The sequence below is a fragment of the Paecilomyces variotii genome (assembly GCF_004022145.1).
Source record: "Paecilomyces variotii strain CBS 101075 chromosome Unknown C8Q69scaffold_2, whole genome shotgun sequence".
NCBI classification, from domain to species: Eukaryota; Fungi; Ascomycota; class Eurotiomycetes; order Eurotiales; family Thermoascaceae; genus Paecilomyces; species Paecilomyces variotii.
In genome coordinates, this window is record NW_021167141.1 from 3,795,603 (window position 1) to 3,811,133 (window position 15,531).

The 15,531-nt window shown below is 47.8% G+C and overlaps 6 protein-coding genes across 6 annotated transcripts; 4 read left to right on the top strand and 2 right to left on the bottom strand.

Annotated features, from left to right (window-relative positions):
- The first annotated feature begins 843 nt into the window (after positions 1-843).
- C8Q69DRAFT_459287 (hypothetical protein) lies at positions 844-2,780 on the top strand. Its single transcript, XM_028630063.1, has 6 exons — positions 844-1,325; positions 1,375-1,431; positions 1,506-1,570; positions 1,627-2,015; positions 2,078-2,173; positions 2,244-2,780. The coding sequence occupies exons 1-6, from the start codon at positions 1,124-1,126 to the stop codon at positions 2,632-2,634; spliced, it is 1,200 nt and encodes a 399-aa protein (XP_028488183.1). The 5' UTR covers positions 844-1,123; the 3' UTR covers positions 2,635-2,780.
- Positions 2,781-2,966: 186 nt separating this feature from the next.
- Positions 2,967-4,980, top strand: C8Q69DRAFT_175377 (putative oxidoreductase). The gene is made up of 4 exons (XM_028625808.1): positions 2,967-3,262; positions 3,367-3,775; positions 3,842-4,361; positions 4,434-4,980. The coding sequence occupies exons 1-4, from the start codon at positions 3,077-3,079 to the stop codon at positions 4,912-4,914; spliced, it is 1,596 nt and encodes a 531-aa protein (XP_028488184.1). The 5' UTR covers positions 2,967-3,076; the 3' UTR covers positions 4,915-4,980.
- An 89-nt stretch (positions 4,981-5,069) lies between these two features.
- Positions 5,070-6,622, bottom strand: C8Q69DRAFT_442694 (putative short-chain dehydrogenase; the record flags this gene model as incomplete). Its single annotated transcript, XM_028628866.1, has 5 exons — positions 5,070-5,724; positions 5,776-6,193; positions 6,311-6,341; positions 6,382-6,394; positions 6,618-6,622. The coding sequence occupies 5 exons, from the start codon at positions 6,620-6,622 to the stop codon at positions 5,070-5,072; spliced, it is 1,122 nt and encodes a 373-aa protein (XP_028488185.1).
- Positions 6,623-6,941: 319 nt separating this feature from the next.
- On the bottom strand, positions 6,942-7,882 carry C8Q69DRAFT_399006 (enoyl-CoA hydratase/isomerase family protein; the record flags this gene model as incomplete). Its single annotated transcript, XM_028627830.1, has 2 exons — positions 6,942-7,446; positions 7,554-7,882. The coding sequence occupies 2 exons, from the start codon at positions 7,880-7,882 to the stop codon at positions 6,942-6,944; spliced, it is 834 nt and encodes a 277-aa protein (XP_028488186.1).
- Positions 7,883-9,905: 2,023 nt separating this feature from the next.
- C8Q69DRAFT_442696 (hypothetical protein) lies at positions 9,906-10,735 on the top strand (the record flags this gene model as incomplete). Its single annotated transcript, XM_028628867.1, has 3 exons — positions 9,906-9,948; positions 10,007-10,098; positions 10,166-10,735. The coding sequence occupies 3 exons, from the start codon at positions 9,906-9,908 to the stop codon at positions 10,733-10,735; spliced, it is 705 nt and encodes a 234-aa protein (XP_028488187.1).
- A 2,293-nt stretch (positions 10,736-13,028) lies between these two features.
- C8Q69DRAFT_175453 (hypothetical protein) lies at positions 13,029-15,292 on the top strand. The gene is made up of 3 exons (XM_028625810.1): positions 13,029-13,332; positions 13,434-13,813; positions 13,866-15,292. The coding sequence occupies exons 2-3, from the start codon at positions 13,491-13,493 to the stop codon at positions 15,163-15,165; spliced, it is 1,623 nt and encodes a 540-aa protein (XP_028488188.1). The 5' UTR covers positions 13,029-13,332; positions 13,434-13,490; the 3' UTR covers positions 15,166-15,292.
- The last annotated feature ends 239 nt before the right edge of the window (positions 15,293-15,531 follow it).

Genomic DNA, 15,531 nt, shown 5'->3' on the forward strand with positions numbered 1-15,531 from the left:
TTCACACGAGAGCACCTCCCAAAGACTTGCCCTGAGGGTTTGAGAAGCCCGGTTTATCGGTTGGTAGGTCCATGTAGCTATATGAGCTTGAGCAAGCGCCATACCATTGCACAAAGCACGAGGCTTCCCGTTTTCCTATTCTGCTTGTCACCCAAGTCCTGAAGTATATATTTTCACTTGAAGTGCTCGCGAATCAAGATCGGTAAGGTGCGTCTCCGCATAATACTGCAGTAGTGCTTACCGGCCATATTATATGCATAATCTGACTGTACTGTATTGAAGAGGGTAGCGGCAGAAGTTCGTGAGTTGTCTGCAGTAGTGCTTACGGGCCGTATTCTATGCATGAACTGACTATACTGTACTGAAGAAGGTAGTGGCAGAAGTTGGTAGGTTGCTTGATCTTATCAATTGTAGTCTGCTGTAGTTACTGATACTCATTTTGGGCACTATGCATATTCACACAGCTGCCATCCTTGTATTATTAGATTCTATCCTATTGGGATATGATCCTCTCATATATCCACCGAGGCCGTAGTTAGGCCGATCAATGTCAGATGCATTAATTTATTATATAATCACGGTTTGGGCGCCTGATTCAATCAGATAGCCCTTTAGGAAGTCTTGATTGTATGAAACTAGTCTCCGCCCCCACTGGAAGTCTGAACATGAGGGGTGAACCGGGGTTCTTGCTGGTCTGGTTAAATATGTTTCCTGTGTGGTTACACGAAACCGACTGCACACGATAATGAAACTAGGATTCCCCGCGGTGCTGATTGGTGGGATCCTTTTTTATGTATAGTTCTCTTACCTACATGCTTCGTACTCCCTCATGGGATGAAGCATCCCAGCTCGATGATGTGCTGTGCTCATAGTAATCACCAGGATCTAACTGCACCACTTGAAACAGTAGCGCAAGAGGAACCAGGAATAGAATCGGAAGTAAAAGCAGTGAGAGAGGATGCAACGCGACGATCGAGCTCGAAGGGACGGAAAGTTGCTCTTCATCAAGCACAGTCCCGAGATAATGTCTTCTGAAATATCAGCCTTCAGTCATTGAGCATCTCGTGTCACTTAGCTTCCCTCGTTTATTGTCTCTTGTGGAACGTCCTATCCTCTACCCATAATGTCGGGTTCGTCACCTCCTGATATTAATTCCTGCGAGGTCCCAGCACTCCAGCCTCCTCCTGGACAGGTATCGAACTTTGTCAACCCGGTCAACCTGGTGCCGCTTACATGGTCCATAAGTCTCGTCTTAACAATATTTGCAGTTAGCTTGGTGATTCTAAGGTTGTTCATGAATATGCGGAAGCTCGATGCGGCCGATTGTAAGCTACTTTTTTTCGCCAAAGAAGGGCAGAACTGACACGGAGACAGACTTTATGGCCGTGGGGGGCATGTTTTCCATCGCCTACACCGGAATTGTGATGTCTCGTATGTAATAGAAGTCCAACAAGAAAAGTCATATTGCTGTTGAGGCGCTTTTGCTTATTATTCTGCTGCTGCAGTGCATCGCTACAACCGACACCAGTGGGACGTCCCAGCCTGCTGGGTGAATGCGCGTTATCTAAGGGTAGGTCTTTTGAAGCATCTTCAAAATAAAATGACAGGCTAAACTAATACTGGTAGCTTATATGCGCTGGTGATACTGTAACCGGAGCCGTCAACTTTTTTCCCAAGTGCTCGATCCTCCTCATGTACCGTCGGCTTTTCCCCAATAAGTCGATGAGAATAGGCACTTGGATCGGTTTCGTGTCCGCGTTTTGCATCTATTTTTCGACGATCCCAGTTTTGGCTGTTTATGAGGTCCCAAGATCCGGTCATACCTGGGATCAATTTCTGAATAACCTCGTGACTTCGGAGGGTCATGCTATGTTATATTTGAGTATTGTCCAGGGATCCTGCTCAGTCGTGCTGGACTTGTATATCTTCCTTCTACCACCGCCGACGTTGTTTAAGTTAAAGTTGCCTTTGCGGAAAAGGCTTCAGCTTCTTGCACTATTCGCTACTGCTCTGCTGTGAGTTACTCGGATGAATCTGTGGATAGTGTCATGTTTGGCTAACCTGGAATGTGCAATAGGGGTGTCATAGCTAGTGCTATATCTTTAGTCTTCCGTTGTGAGCCCCTTCACAGTTCAGATAGTACCTGGAACGACGCTCAATTAGCTATTTGCATGTACGGTCCTCCTTTTGCCCCCTGCTCGAGATTCACGATTAGCTATAACTAACTCCAAATGAATTGGAAGCGTCTTCGAAACCAATGTCGCCATCGCAGTGGGCAGCATGCCCATTATTGCAAAGTTCGTGAGATCCTCCCACATTGTAGACTCATTCCGAAGGCTCCGATCAAAGCTCCTGGGCAGCTCGTGCAAAGATCGATCCTATCCGATCAGCCCGAGTGTCCCTGGGCCGTTCAATCCAAAAAACACACGCAGGAAGCCTCTACAGCTAAATCACTACGACGAGTTCACAGATACTATGTTGTTGGTGCGGACGCAGGTGACGGCTGCAGACGAGGAGAATCCTCCTGTAAGGGAGGCGATAAACACGAATAGGGAAGGTATTATTCAGACTGTAGACATTACTCAACAATCGCAGCTCAGAAATCAGTCACTCTCTCAGGAACAGCGTCCGTGATAGGGATTGGTAATTCAGAAAAATGTCTCTTACGTGATCATGAATTGGGACCGGGGTTTTCAGTACCTGTAGGATAATATTACGCGAATCGATGCATTATACATGTAAAAAACGAATAAAACAATTAAAAAAAAGATGCGAACAGATGTATAGCTTTGGTATGTAGTATGGGACTAGAAAGAGTAATTTGCAGCGTTACCATACAAAATGGGTTCCAAAATTAGTACTGTATCCAATCAGAATATAAGCACTATTTAGTTGTACGTACTCTGAAATGGTCTTAATATGAGACGCTTATGTTTAGCGGAGGCCCTCTCTATCAAATCCCCTCGCTTGTGTAGCACTGCCAGCGCCACAAATACACACGGCCAAACAGAAGTAATAGATACCTACCTTTCTGGCGGAAGAGGCAAGGCAGATTAGGAAAGTGGAATCATTAGTCATGGTCTATGTGATAACTATTGGGGGCCGCTGTATTTCCAGCTCCAAGGAGAGTCGCAATGGCATTATTAAACGCTGGATGAATTCTCTCCTCTTGACCAGCTTCTTACGCTCCCACCTACTTTCTGCACTACACCAGTCAACTCTCGAGGACAGGACTATCATGGGCTCTCCTGGGAGTCTCTGCGTAAGTAAAACAGTCATCCATTTGACTTGGGTGGCCTGAAACCCCTCACTCAACCAGCAATCCCAGAACCCTGCAGCTTATCTTCAAGGCATGTGTCTGACCAGCTCGTCCAGTGTGTTGCCCTCACAGCTCTGCTGGGCCAGCAGAAAGTTGCTGTTCCCGGAAGCCCTGCTTATACGGAATCACTGGGTTCCTACTTCTCGCAGCAGGAGGCTGCCGTACAGCCTGCGTGCATTGTTCTCCCAGAGTCAGCCTCAGACGTCTCGCAGACGGTCGTAGCTCTCCAGCATGAGCGTTGTCCCTTCGCGGTTCGCTCGTGCGGCCACACTGCCTGGGCAGGTGCAGCCAACATTGCAGACGGCGTCGTGATTGATCTCCGTCGTCTAGATGCCATCGAACTCTCCGCGGATCAGTCGACCGTCTCGGTCGGCGTTGGTGCTTCCTGGGATATGGTGTACGCCAGGCTCGACCCTCTCGGGCTGAGTGTGAACGGCGGTAGAGCCGCTGGAGTAGGTGAGTTGGTGCAGGACAGGATGCATGTTATACCCTTTAACTCTCGCTAATGAAATCCTGAAAAAGGAGTTGGTGGCCTCTGCCTGGGCGGTGGCATCTCCTACTTTTCACCGCGTTATGGCTGGACCTGCGACACGGTCACCAACTACCAGATTGTCCTCGCGGATGGCGCTATTGTCAACGCCAACACTAAGTCTAACCCCGACTTATTCCAGGCCCTGAAAGGTGGAAACAACAACTTTGGCGTCGTCACCCAGGTTGAATTGACCACCTTCGAGCAAGGGAACGTATGGGCCGCCACCGTCTACAACGACCTCAGCCTCGTCGACGAGGTCATAGCCGAGTTCGTCAAGCTCAACTCGCCCACGGCATACGACGAGTATGCCTCTCTGATCACGGCGTTCGGCTACTCCCAGGCACGGGACTTGGCGGTTATCTCCAGCAATCTCGAGTACACCAAGCCCATTGAGAATCCGCCAGTATATGAGGCCTATCTGGCTCTGCCCAGTCTGATGAGCAAGTCTGAGATCACGAACTTGACGAACCTTTCCTTCGCGACCCAGGCCCTGCAGCCAAACGGAGCAAGGTGAGTTCCCCTTTATGACTTCTCGAACAAATTGAAATGCGATCGAGGTGATGGAGAACTGACTCACAACAGATCGTTTTCCCTCGTCACCACCCTCGTCTCCTCTGCACCAGTCATCAAAGCTGCGTACGAAGCATGGAAGGCTAGTCTCCCCGCTGTTAAAGATATCCCCAATATTGTCTACGCGCTCGCACTCGAACCGCTGCCACCAATCTTCTACTCCCGGCACGCCAGCACCAACGCTCTGGGCCTAGAAGACCGGACCGCCTCGCTCATCGTCGTGCTCATTTCAGTGACCTGGTTTACATCAGAGCACGATTTACTCGTGAGCGAGACGTCGCAGTCGCTGCTGGACGAGATCAATGCTGCCGCCGCGAAACTGGGTGGCTTGGACCCCTATATCTATCTGAACTACGCGGGGCAGGACCAGGATCCTATTGCGAGTTATGGCGCAAAGAGTGTTAGTCAGTTGCAGCAGGTGAGGGCGAGGGTAGACCCGAACAAGGTCTTTACTGATCAAGTCCCTGGAGGGTATAAGATCCCTTCGTCGTAGAGTAAGTACTGTGACCAGAGAGTATTATTTGAATATATTTGTAGTACTTGAATAATAGAAGCCTATCAGTTTGATGCAGGTCATGGATTCTTCTTACCATACCTCCATACTCTTTGTATATTTAGTAAGGTTCTAAGACGGTAGGTATACACTATCTACTCCCAGTTCACAAGCATCGTCTCCTCACTCTTCAACCCCGTGTACCTCACGCTGTCCCGCCATAGCATCGACCTCTTCTTCTCATCCTTTGCTTCAGGACTAATTTCTGCCCGCTCAGACCCGTCCAGATATAGACCCTGGGGCCGTTCCCCAAGCACGGGGCTGCTATCTAGGGCTGCCGCTAGCACGTCCCCAGCGGATTTATGGGCCGTGCGTATGTCGTTGTTGCCGGTGGGATTGCGCCACGCCTGCAGGGCAGCGATGAGGGGGAAAATGACCTTGAACATGAGCACACGGATGACGAAGGGGCTGCGGCGGGCGATGTTGGTGGGGACCGTGCCTGGGTCAACGCCGAGGATGGAGACGTTGGAGAGAACGGGATCGATGGAGAGACGGCGTTGGAGTTCCCCGCTGCGTTGAGCGTTAATTGGGGAAAATAAAAAATACTTAGTGAGAGAAAGAAAGGGAAGTTTGTACATCATCATGATAGCACAGAGTTTACTGGCTCCATATCGTCGCATTCCACTCATCCACGAAGGGTCTTCTTCAAATGTACTCCAAGTCCCTTTCGCAATCGGGTCAGTGCTGTCGTGGAGGATGGTCTTCCATTTTTCGTCGTTGAATATACGAGCGTTCTCCTTGAAGGAAGTGCTAGGACTGTAAGCATGGCATACTACGGTATAAGAAGAAAGAGTCTCTCACTCATGGGCCCTGCTTCCAAGCACCACGATCCTCCCATTCTCGCGATCCATACTCTGCAGCAGCAAGAGAGTCAATAGCCAGTTGCCTAGATAGTTCACCGCAAACACGGTCGCGAAGCCATCGTCTGTGAAGCGCTGGGCGTCCATCTCGTGGTACCCAGCATTCAAGATGAGGGCGCGAATGGGCGGGATCTCGCCCGCTGTGACGCGCGCATTGATAGTAGCTGCCGCTGCGCGGACGCTGGCGAGATTCGAGAGGTCGAGGGATAGTGCTTCGTAGGCGTGCGCGGTGTTGGAGACCTGATGAGCGAGATGTGTGGATGAGGTATCGCGGACGGTGTAGATGCCATAGTATGAGGAGAGCTCGGGCGAGGCGAGGATGCGCGAGACAATAGCGCTGCCAATGCCGCCGTTGGCGCCTGTGAGGACAATAGTGCCTTTCATCCTATCGTGCTTGTGTGGAAAATTGAAGAAAAAAAGTAAGAAGAGGTATTACTCTCCAGCTGAAAATGAAGTGTTATCTGGCCACATCATACAACTGTGATCAGGCATTCTAGTGGTATAATACTAACAGTAGTTCTGTCAGCGCCAGAAAAGCTTATCCTACCTGCATGGGGAACCTATTATATCGGTAGATCATGAAGTCTAGTAGATCACTAAGATCTGTCCAATAGATTTTACTAATAAAGATAAATTGCACTATCTATATTACTTAACTTGGCCTTGAAATCAATACTAGTTAATTGGTAAACTCAATAACTGGCCGTCTGGCTAAAAATAGCATGCATCTATGGAGCCATCTACATCTCTATTAACGCCTAATGCATTCCTATTCAGGCTTACTGCATGTTGTTTTCTGTTCATACAAGTCAATGCCTGTCCCGCACTGGATCATCGTTTTAGGCGCGGTAAGTTATTACTGCTGAAAATATATACTTGCTGTGGTCAAATACAACATTGCGCGCAGGAGTCACCGCGAGGGACAAATCCCTCTCAGATACCCAGCGCCTGTGCCGTTCCTGTATATTATTGTCTACAGATCTCCCGATAAGTGCTGATATATCCCCAGCGACACTTGGAAACTCGTCTCGAGTTACCACTCAATTGCATCGATAGAGAAGGTCATTATGCAAAATAGGGGGGGGAATTATCGACACAGAGAACAGTTTAAAGTTTAGCCTTCCCTTGACTCTTCTCCCACTTTTGTACAGCCGCTTTAGCCTTCTCAGCCTGCGCCGTCTTCTGCTCTTCAACATTGTCCCTCCACTTCAGATTTGCTTGGTGGCTATCCAAGATTGCCAAACTCTCTCTGTACATCTCCTCCTTCATCGAACCCCAGATACCGGAATTGGGCTTCAAGACCAACTTGCGATCTTTAATAAACTTAAGAGTCTCCTCTAGGCCTCCCACGACATCGACAATGCCCGCCTGGAGGGCCTCAGGTCCGGGAAACCGCTTTCCTTCCAGGACAAGCGTGCGGAATGTCGTGGGTGATATCTTTTCACGGAATATGCTCATCATAGGAGCTTGCAGCGTCACACCGAATTCGATCTCGTTAAGACAGACGAAGCCGCGGGATGGGTTCTGAACACGGTAGTCGTGGAACATAGCCAACATCAGACCTCCCGCGAAGGCGTGTCCGTTTATAAGAGCAATTGTGGGCATGGGGTAGCTAATAGACATGTTAGAAATTGTCTTCCCCAGGTCTAGTCTGGCCCAGTCTTAAACAAATATAAAAGGCATGACTTGCGAATAGCTCATACCAAAGGGACAACTCACGTCAAAAGCCGCCTAAATAGCTTCCACAGGTACCCATCCAGAAAGTCCGGCTGGGACGCAATGGCCGCCAAATCCAACCCATTGCTGAAGAACTTGCCTATTCCACTCGTCGTAATGACAACCCCCTTAGGATATCGGTGTTCGATAATGTCCAACGCAAGGAGAAAAGCCTCGATGAAATCCGTCGTCAGTCGGTTATCCGGAGGAGAGACAAATGTGAGGAGGTAGATATTTTTCTCTGTCTCCCCGCCTTCCTTGGGAGATGGAGGGTTGCTGCAAACGAATGAGCCCCCGGTGGAGGTGATCGGAAGAGTGAAAAGCGTTGTCATTTTGCAGGGAGATTTCTGCTCCGCCTCGGTTGTAGTGCTCACTGTGAACCGCAGAGTCTGATGCACACGTCTCTTTTATTCAGGTTCGACGATCTTAGATCCTTCAGAAGATCAAGACTTGACCCTACTGCCCTCCCTCTCAGTCGTCTAGCTGGGATTTGTGAAACTGATTTATTTCAAGGTTGAAGGTCGAATGTCTAGTTATATGACGATAAGATACATACGGTTTGTACCTCGGTTTGATTATTCTACCTAGGCACGTGTTCATGTGAAATAGCCGAGCAACGCGCCTGTGAGATGTATCATTTGAGTGGTAATAATAAATGTCTGGTGCAATTCAACATCGAAGAGAACTGAAATAAATAATCAAAACGACCGTGCGGTTGTTGCGGCCATGGTCATAAGTATTCGAGTAGAAAGGCCCGAGGTAATCTTGGATAATCACCACGCGCTCGTACCTAGCACCTAAATGTATGTTGCATTATTCGGGCTAGTCACGAGCAACTAGGCTTAGACTCTGATCGAAGGCTGTTGCTTATTATTCGTGAATTTGAGAATCAGAACTGATCAATCACACATGGTTGAGCTTCATGCACGTAATAAACACTTTGGTCTGCAACCGAGCGGCACGCCGAAGCTTAGCCGAGATACATCAAGCTCACGGACGATTGCATTTCCTCAACGTGCTCCTGGGCAGATTCAATTCGTGAGTTAACTTTTCGAGCATATAACTGTATGTGTATGGGCATGGGCTGATTTAGGAAGATTTTAGCTGGCTGGTTCTGCGCGTCAACCGTGTAGAAGTAGTCGTACTTTTGTATATCGAAAAATGTCGGCTTCTGAGATATTACATCAACCCAGGCCGATTTGAAACATGCTGGTGCCTAACTGCTTTGTCGCAATGTAGGCTGCAGTCCGCCGCGATTACCTTGCTGAGTATAAGATAATCAATACCAGCCACTTGATTACACCCAACATAGATCAACAGAGACAATCCGCATTAGGGAAACGCACTAATAGTGGCGGAGTATATCTTTAAGGCATAAATAGTCATATTTCGGTGGCTCCCAACAGTAAAGCAGTCAAGATTATTTTCCTGGACTAGATGTTCAGATTCTATACTGGCTTCTGATTCTTGGACTCAAAAAAAAAAAATCAGCTGATGATACAACACCGGGGGATATTACTATATTGCTCTTTTTGCAGTGCTATTGAGATTATATTGGCACATAAAGCACGCCCGCATGATGACCTGTCACGTCAGCATATGCAGTACGCTAGACATCTATTCTACCCAACATAAACCTTGAGACATGAATAGCCACGGAGAAATTCCTAATTCTGCTTTATGCAATGTGGCACAGTCTTCCGTCCTATAGTATAGGTTTTGAGCACTGCAGCCTAGTCACTAACCTTACACCCTCGCATAGCACGTCCTGCCTGTTTCTGCGATATTACCCAATCCACATATATTACTGGTCAAGCACATGGTGTACTCGAGCATTTCAGTTTCCCTACATCAGCTAATCTCTCTCACAGAGATGATTCATTTGGATTCGCAGCACGTCGGAAGTAGGACCCTGCATATATTTCCTGTACAGTTATTGCCCACCCCGGCACGAGCAATATAAGAAGATACCTGACAGGCTATTGATGCCACTCCTTTTCTTTATCCCTGTTATCGTTATCTATTGCGCTGTCCTGTATGCACGCATGGTCTTCTGACAGCCCCGCAAAGTGCACTTCAGTCAAATATAAGAATGGATCTCATCAGTGGCATAGGGTAGACTATTGACTCCCTTTAAATTTATTTGGAATTGATCCATTTCCCCTTTGCCGCATTTATGGTCTATTGTCACGCTTCTTCGCCAAAACAAGCAAGCTCTACGGACTCTTTTGTAGGGTATACAACGACACCAAACAATTATCTGATTTGGTTGCATATAAATATCCAGAAGCTTTCCAAAGATCTTTGCACACTTTATTTGTATTGAGTACATTACTGAGCTGACATAAATTAACAATGTCACCCCATTCGGAGAATAATTCCTCGGTCGCTGAGAGAGGTAAGTCCTCTACATGGATATGATTTTTCACTTCTTACCAATAAACACTATCTACTAGATAAATGGCTCGGTCAAGAGATCTTTCGTTTTTCGCTCGCGAAAGAGTTCGTCCAATATTTACCTGCGAAAGTCCCCTCCAATGAATACGATGTCAGTCGTGCCTCATCTCAAACTCCTTTTCTCGTACAACGAAGCTGACAGAAATCGCTGAATGAAGAACCTATTCGCGAAATGTTTGGAATGCTACCAATACCGATCCGCGTGCGAAGACCCGGACATTTGCGGTGAATCTTTTCCAAGCGGCTATCGTGCTGAGGAGAGAGAATATCAAGATATCTTGTTCAGTTATATTGGATCTATCGGCAGTACAGAACCGGATGTACTTGCGCGTCTGCACAAATATATTCCATTTGCCCACGACTGGAAAGCTTCAAAGAGCGATCAAGGCCCGGGGGGTAAAGTACCGTCAAGGCCCGTCGAAAGAACGCTTACTCAATTGCCCACTACACGACGACTCTGGGGGGAATCTGGCCAAGATGTGACGGACTCGAGAGATAGGCAGCTTGATAGAATTGCAAGATACACTTCACTGCTGTACGAGCAGGGACAGATGATATGTGCGATGCCCGAGTATGAGGAACAAGGACAATTTTCTAGTACCGGCCTACCTTGGTTCTCTGCTACAGTCAGGTTTCGAGGAGTTGAAGGTCATGGCTCCGGGCCTAACAAGAAGATAGCAAGGCACGCTGCGTCCAAGGATGCTTGCGACAAACTAGGTATTTCTTGAGCGTATCGGCCGTCTCTGTTCAGAGGGACAGGATTTTCATGCAGTAAATATCTATTTGCATTAGTCTCCTAAAATGTGAAGAAAATGCGCGTCTTTATTCTGAGAATAAAAAAAATACTTTGTTTATTTTTGGAGCTCCCACACTCCTAGTACTAGCTTAGTCATCCAGATAGGTGTCAACTTAAAATATCGACCACTGGACGACGGCGAGCTGGGGAGAGCTAGAGCGGGCACCCCCCTGAGCACCGTATCAGGATCTGAACCAAGCATCTTCAGCAGCAGCTCCAAGAGATTATGAGCTCGTCTCAACCTCATCCTCATTAAATAGCCACTGAACAGCGTATCTTGAAGGAGATACAGCGAGTTATACACCCTATCTAGCTGACCGAAGAGCTCGTCAATCCGCAAAGCCCTGGTCGCGAGGAGCAATATCAATATTGAAATCATGTTAACAATAAAAAAGGAGGAGTCGCAGGAGCCGCAGGAGCTGCAGAAGCTACGTCCTTATCACCAAGGATCAAACCTACCAGAGAACATTCCGCTCCAGATGCCAGAAATGGAAATGAAACTTAAAGATGCTTCCGAATTCGACGTTTGGTTTTACTTGGTTGAATCAGCACTTGAAGCGATCGATATGATCGACCTAATCAACCCAGCGATTCCTAGACCTGCAGAGGAGGATCCTGACTACGAAAAGTGGAGGAAGATGAGCCTACGAGTCGAGTGGTGGCTCACGAGCCATCTGGACTCGAGCTTCGTTAAAGAGCTTATACTATTACCGGAAAGGCCGACGTACGCTGATGAGCTCATTACCGCCATACGGAAGATTTCAGGATATCATCCTTCCTGCTTAGGAAAACAGTGGCTGTTACTGTCACAGACCACCCGTTCACAATTTGGAAGCCTAGAACAGTTCGTCAGCACCTATCGGAGCCGCTATATGAAGGCATACGAAATAGGACTCGGTTTAATTCCTTTCGCCGCTACGTGGACCCTCCTTCACAACATTGAGGCTGAGCTACCCTACTGGACGATGATCAAACGAATCCACTACTTTGAAACCGATCCGATCAATGTGACAATGCAAGAGTTCAAGCAAGTCTGCCTAGAAGCTATTGAGATGGACCGCTTCTATGAGCATACCGGAAGAAAAGATATGCGGCAAACCGCCGCCCAAAGAAAAAGACACCTATGAGTACGCCAAGGAACTCTGCAAAAGAGATCTACGTATAACGGGAAGTACGGCCACTGCGGTAAACCGGTCCACCTAATTGCTATTGTCTACCGAAGGAGATACAAGAGGGTTGGAAAGCGTATAAAGGCACATGGCACTTGCCTAACCAACACGAGAGTTATTTTCGGTATCAGGATTGTAAGAACCATATTCGAAAATTAGTTCCTATCTATTCAAATTGGCCTTTGTACATGATAACGTCCAAGCACAGTGTGCGGCAGTCTAGCTGCAACGGATTCCTGTTACCTGAAACGATCAATATACAGCTTGATGGTCAGAAAGTATTTTGACTCAAACAGGACGTCCCGGATGAGGGTTACCATCTAAAACAGTGGCAGACATCCTGTTCATATCCTTTCTGCGTCCTGGGATATAGAGATGAGTAGAACGAGGTAGCTCTTTCCAAAAGAGTTAAAGCAATCTAGTGATACTTTCTCGCATTCGACAGTACTCAGCGGATCTCGAGCTGTATCTTAAGCTGGAGCTTTCGCGTCAGAGTATAGACGACGTTGCAGATAAGGAAATCCTTATTAGTAGAAGATAGGACACCTAGGCCAGTGGAAATTCTAATCGGTAGCGGCATATTATTGTCTAATCTGCAGTAGTATTCTGTTCCCTCAACTCTGGTCTCGTATATAAGATCAGACTAATAAATGACCTTTGGCTCTGCAGCTTGCTGATTTGTGAAAAGGACAGGACATGTCCGCAGTGAGTCGGCATTTGTGTTAGTCCCCTAAAATGTAAACAAATGCACATCTTTATACAGAGAATATTTCCAAATAATTTATCTGTTTATCTAGCTCCCAGGCTCCTAGTAGCAAGCAGGTGGCCGCTCACGCGGCCACTAGCTTCGTCGTCCAGATAGACACGCTACCATTTTCTTCTTCTTCTCCATTTCGACATCTTGGGCATCGGGGCTTCTAATTCTTTGTTATCGAGCGCTGCGGGAAATTCCCTGGTGCAGGAATAATTGGGTTCCCTCTGATGATCCATGACGGAGATCCCGGTCGATCCCGTCAATCACCCGAGAACTCATGGCTACATAATCCTAAGAAAGCTTCCATAAGTATAGGAATTTGAGCTTCCAAGGTCCCAACCTCTACCCACCATCCAAAAACCGCTCATGGACAACAGGTCAGCGCAGAAGGCTTTAAGGCGCGGAGGAAGGCACAAGTGGTTGCCTGAAATACTAAGTACTCCAGCCAACTGGTACCACAACTAGGCTGCTATGTTTCTGTATCTGTCAGTCGATAATCACGAGAGAGCGCCTGTCTCTTCTACACACACACGCTCTGTCTGTTCGCACCTTCCCATTCAACCTGTCAAGCTCGGTTGAGTCGAGTCAAGTTGAGTCGCTGTGTTTGTAAGTCTGCCCGGTCGTCACACTCTTCACTGCAAGCTTCTTCGGTTCATTTATCGATAAATCTTTGCAAGATGCTTACTAACATGCGAACTATATCTAAGTAATCCAAAAGAAAGCGGCCACGTTCCCCAGTGGCATCGGATGCAAAACGCTTGAAAATGGACCACCCGAGGCTCTTCCGCGAGTTCGCAGAGAAAGTCCAGGCAATCTGCGCCACTACTGATCCCCAGGATATTCTTGATGCTTTGAGGGAATTGGCGGAAGGAAGGGCGGCGAAGTTGCAGGATGGGACGCAGGTAGAAGCACTTTCTGGCCTTGGAAATCAAGCTGGTGACCAGAATCCGCATGAATCATACACGCAAACAATGGCTGCATTGCTACGTTGGGGTGTCAATACATTTCCCAATCACCCGTTGCACGAGGAGCCTAACCTGTGGGAAACAATGGCACTCTTTGATGGCCCCAGAGGTTATAATCAGCGGTATGTTAGTGCGATCTTGTTCGAGACAGATAGTGCTGACCATTCCGCTTAGGTTAATCAGCGATGGACTCTATATCGACGGACTCCGCGTGGAATATGTCGAGCCTCCGGAAGCAGGGTTACTCGTCCCGGTAGTGCCGAAGCCAAAAATCCTCGTACCATCTCAACGACAACCAATTCAGCCTTTAGATGAAGATCTTCCGTATATTTCGGAGTTCTTGCGTGGTATCAACACTGCTAGAGCCGTCGTGGCCACCCGCTGCATGTTTGGCTGGCCACAATTGTCATTACACTGTATGTGCCTCTATGTGGATGCAGAGGACACATCCTACCTTGCGAACTTGGTTGCTTCTCAGGCAGAGCCTGGCGTTGTTGTGAAGGCGGAGCTTTGCGACATAGCGGACTATATGTCTTCGGCCCAAGACATCTTGGGGTTCTCAGGCCTCAGCCGTTTAGAGCATAGCGAACGACGGTACTCACTTCGGAAAAATCCCGTCCCACGTTCCGTTCGCGAGCGTGTTCATCATGGACAGTCCATCTCTCTCATGGGAGAAGAATCAAAGGGCTCGGTTGGGGTTTTTCTATCCCCTTGTGGCGTCGAACAGCCCAAAACCTACGCCTTAACCGCATACCACGTCGTACCGTTCAAGGCAGCCGATGAGTCGCGTGCTATCATACCCGGAGGACTTGATATCTTGAGTCAATTACTAAAGGCTCTTGAAGATCCCCCAGGTCGCGATGACGTCGGAGTGCTGGTGAAAAGATGGAACGAACCCTGCGGGAATGTAGAATATGGGAGTATCGGAGCAAATCAACAAGGGTGGAGATGCGATTTTGCATTGGTTCGGCTTGACGAACATTTGCTAGGGAGAAATGGCGAATGGTATAATCATGAAGAGATGACTGATCTATACATCCGAACTGAAAAGTGTTCCAATTTCTCTGGAAGCCATGGTATTGTGGGCAGCATTGACCCACAAGCTGGAGAGATCTCTTACAAGGATGGCGCAGCGACAGGTTGCACAGCAGGAAAGATAGGTTTATCTGAAGCACTGATGTTTGTGCGTGGAACATCGGACATTGCTACACAAGAAACATCCGCTCCTATCGACAAAACCAAGCTTATTACGCTACACCAACTTGGTCACGGTGCTGTATGTGACAAGGGCGACTCAGGATGCGGTGTTTTCGTGCCAGTCCCTCAGGAAGATGGTTGGAAGTGGGCCGGGCAATTAGTTCATATGCTACATGCGAGCAGCGAGGCAGATATAGGCCTTATGATACCGCAGAGCCAAGTTTTTCAAGCCCTAAGAGAGAACACAGGGATGACTTGGATGATGCCTGGAGTTTAGCTAGAAGACATTGTACACGCTACGTGTGCAGTCGTGGGCATTCTTAGCTACCTGAGGATTAAATAGCTAGCCTGAGACTAATAGAATTATTTCCAATAAGCCCGCTAGCTACTACGGCAGCATCTCAGATTCCCATTTATTTGCGTTTCGCATTTTGAAACTCCAATTGTATTGACAACATCGTTGGAATCTCCAACGAGGGGTCGGCGACATCACTTAATCCGGACGATTATACTTGTCCTGCGTATTGGCCTATCCCAGTTTATTATAAGTCATGCGCTGAGACGATTGAATGCGGCATTCATGCACACAATACACTGTAAATGCGAAAAGGGGGAAATTAATCAAATCCAGACAAATGTGAAG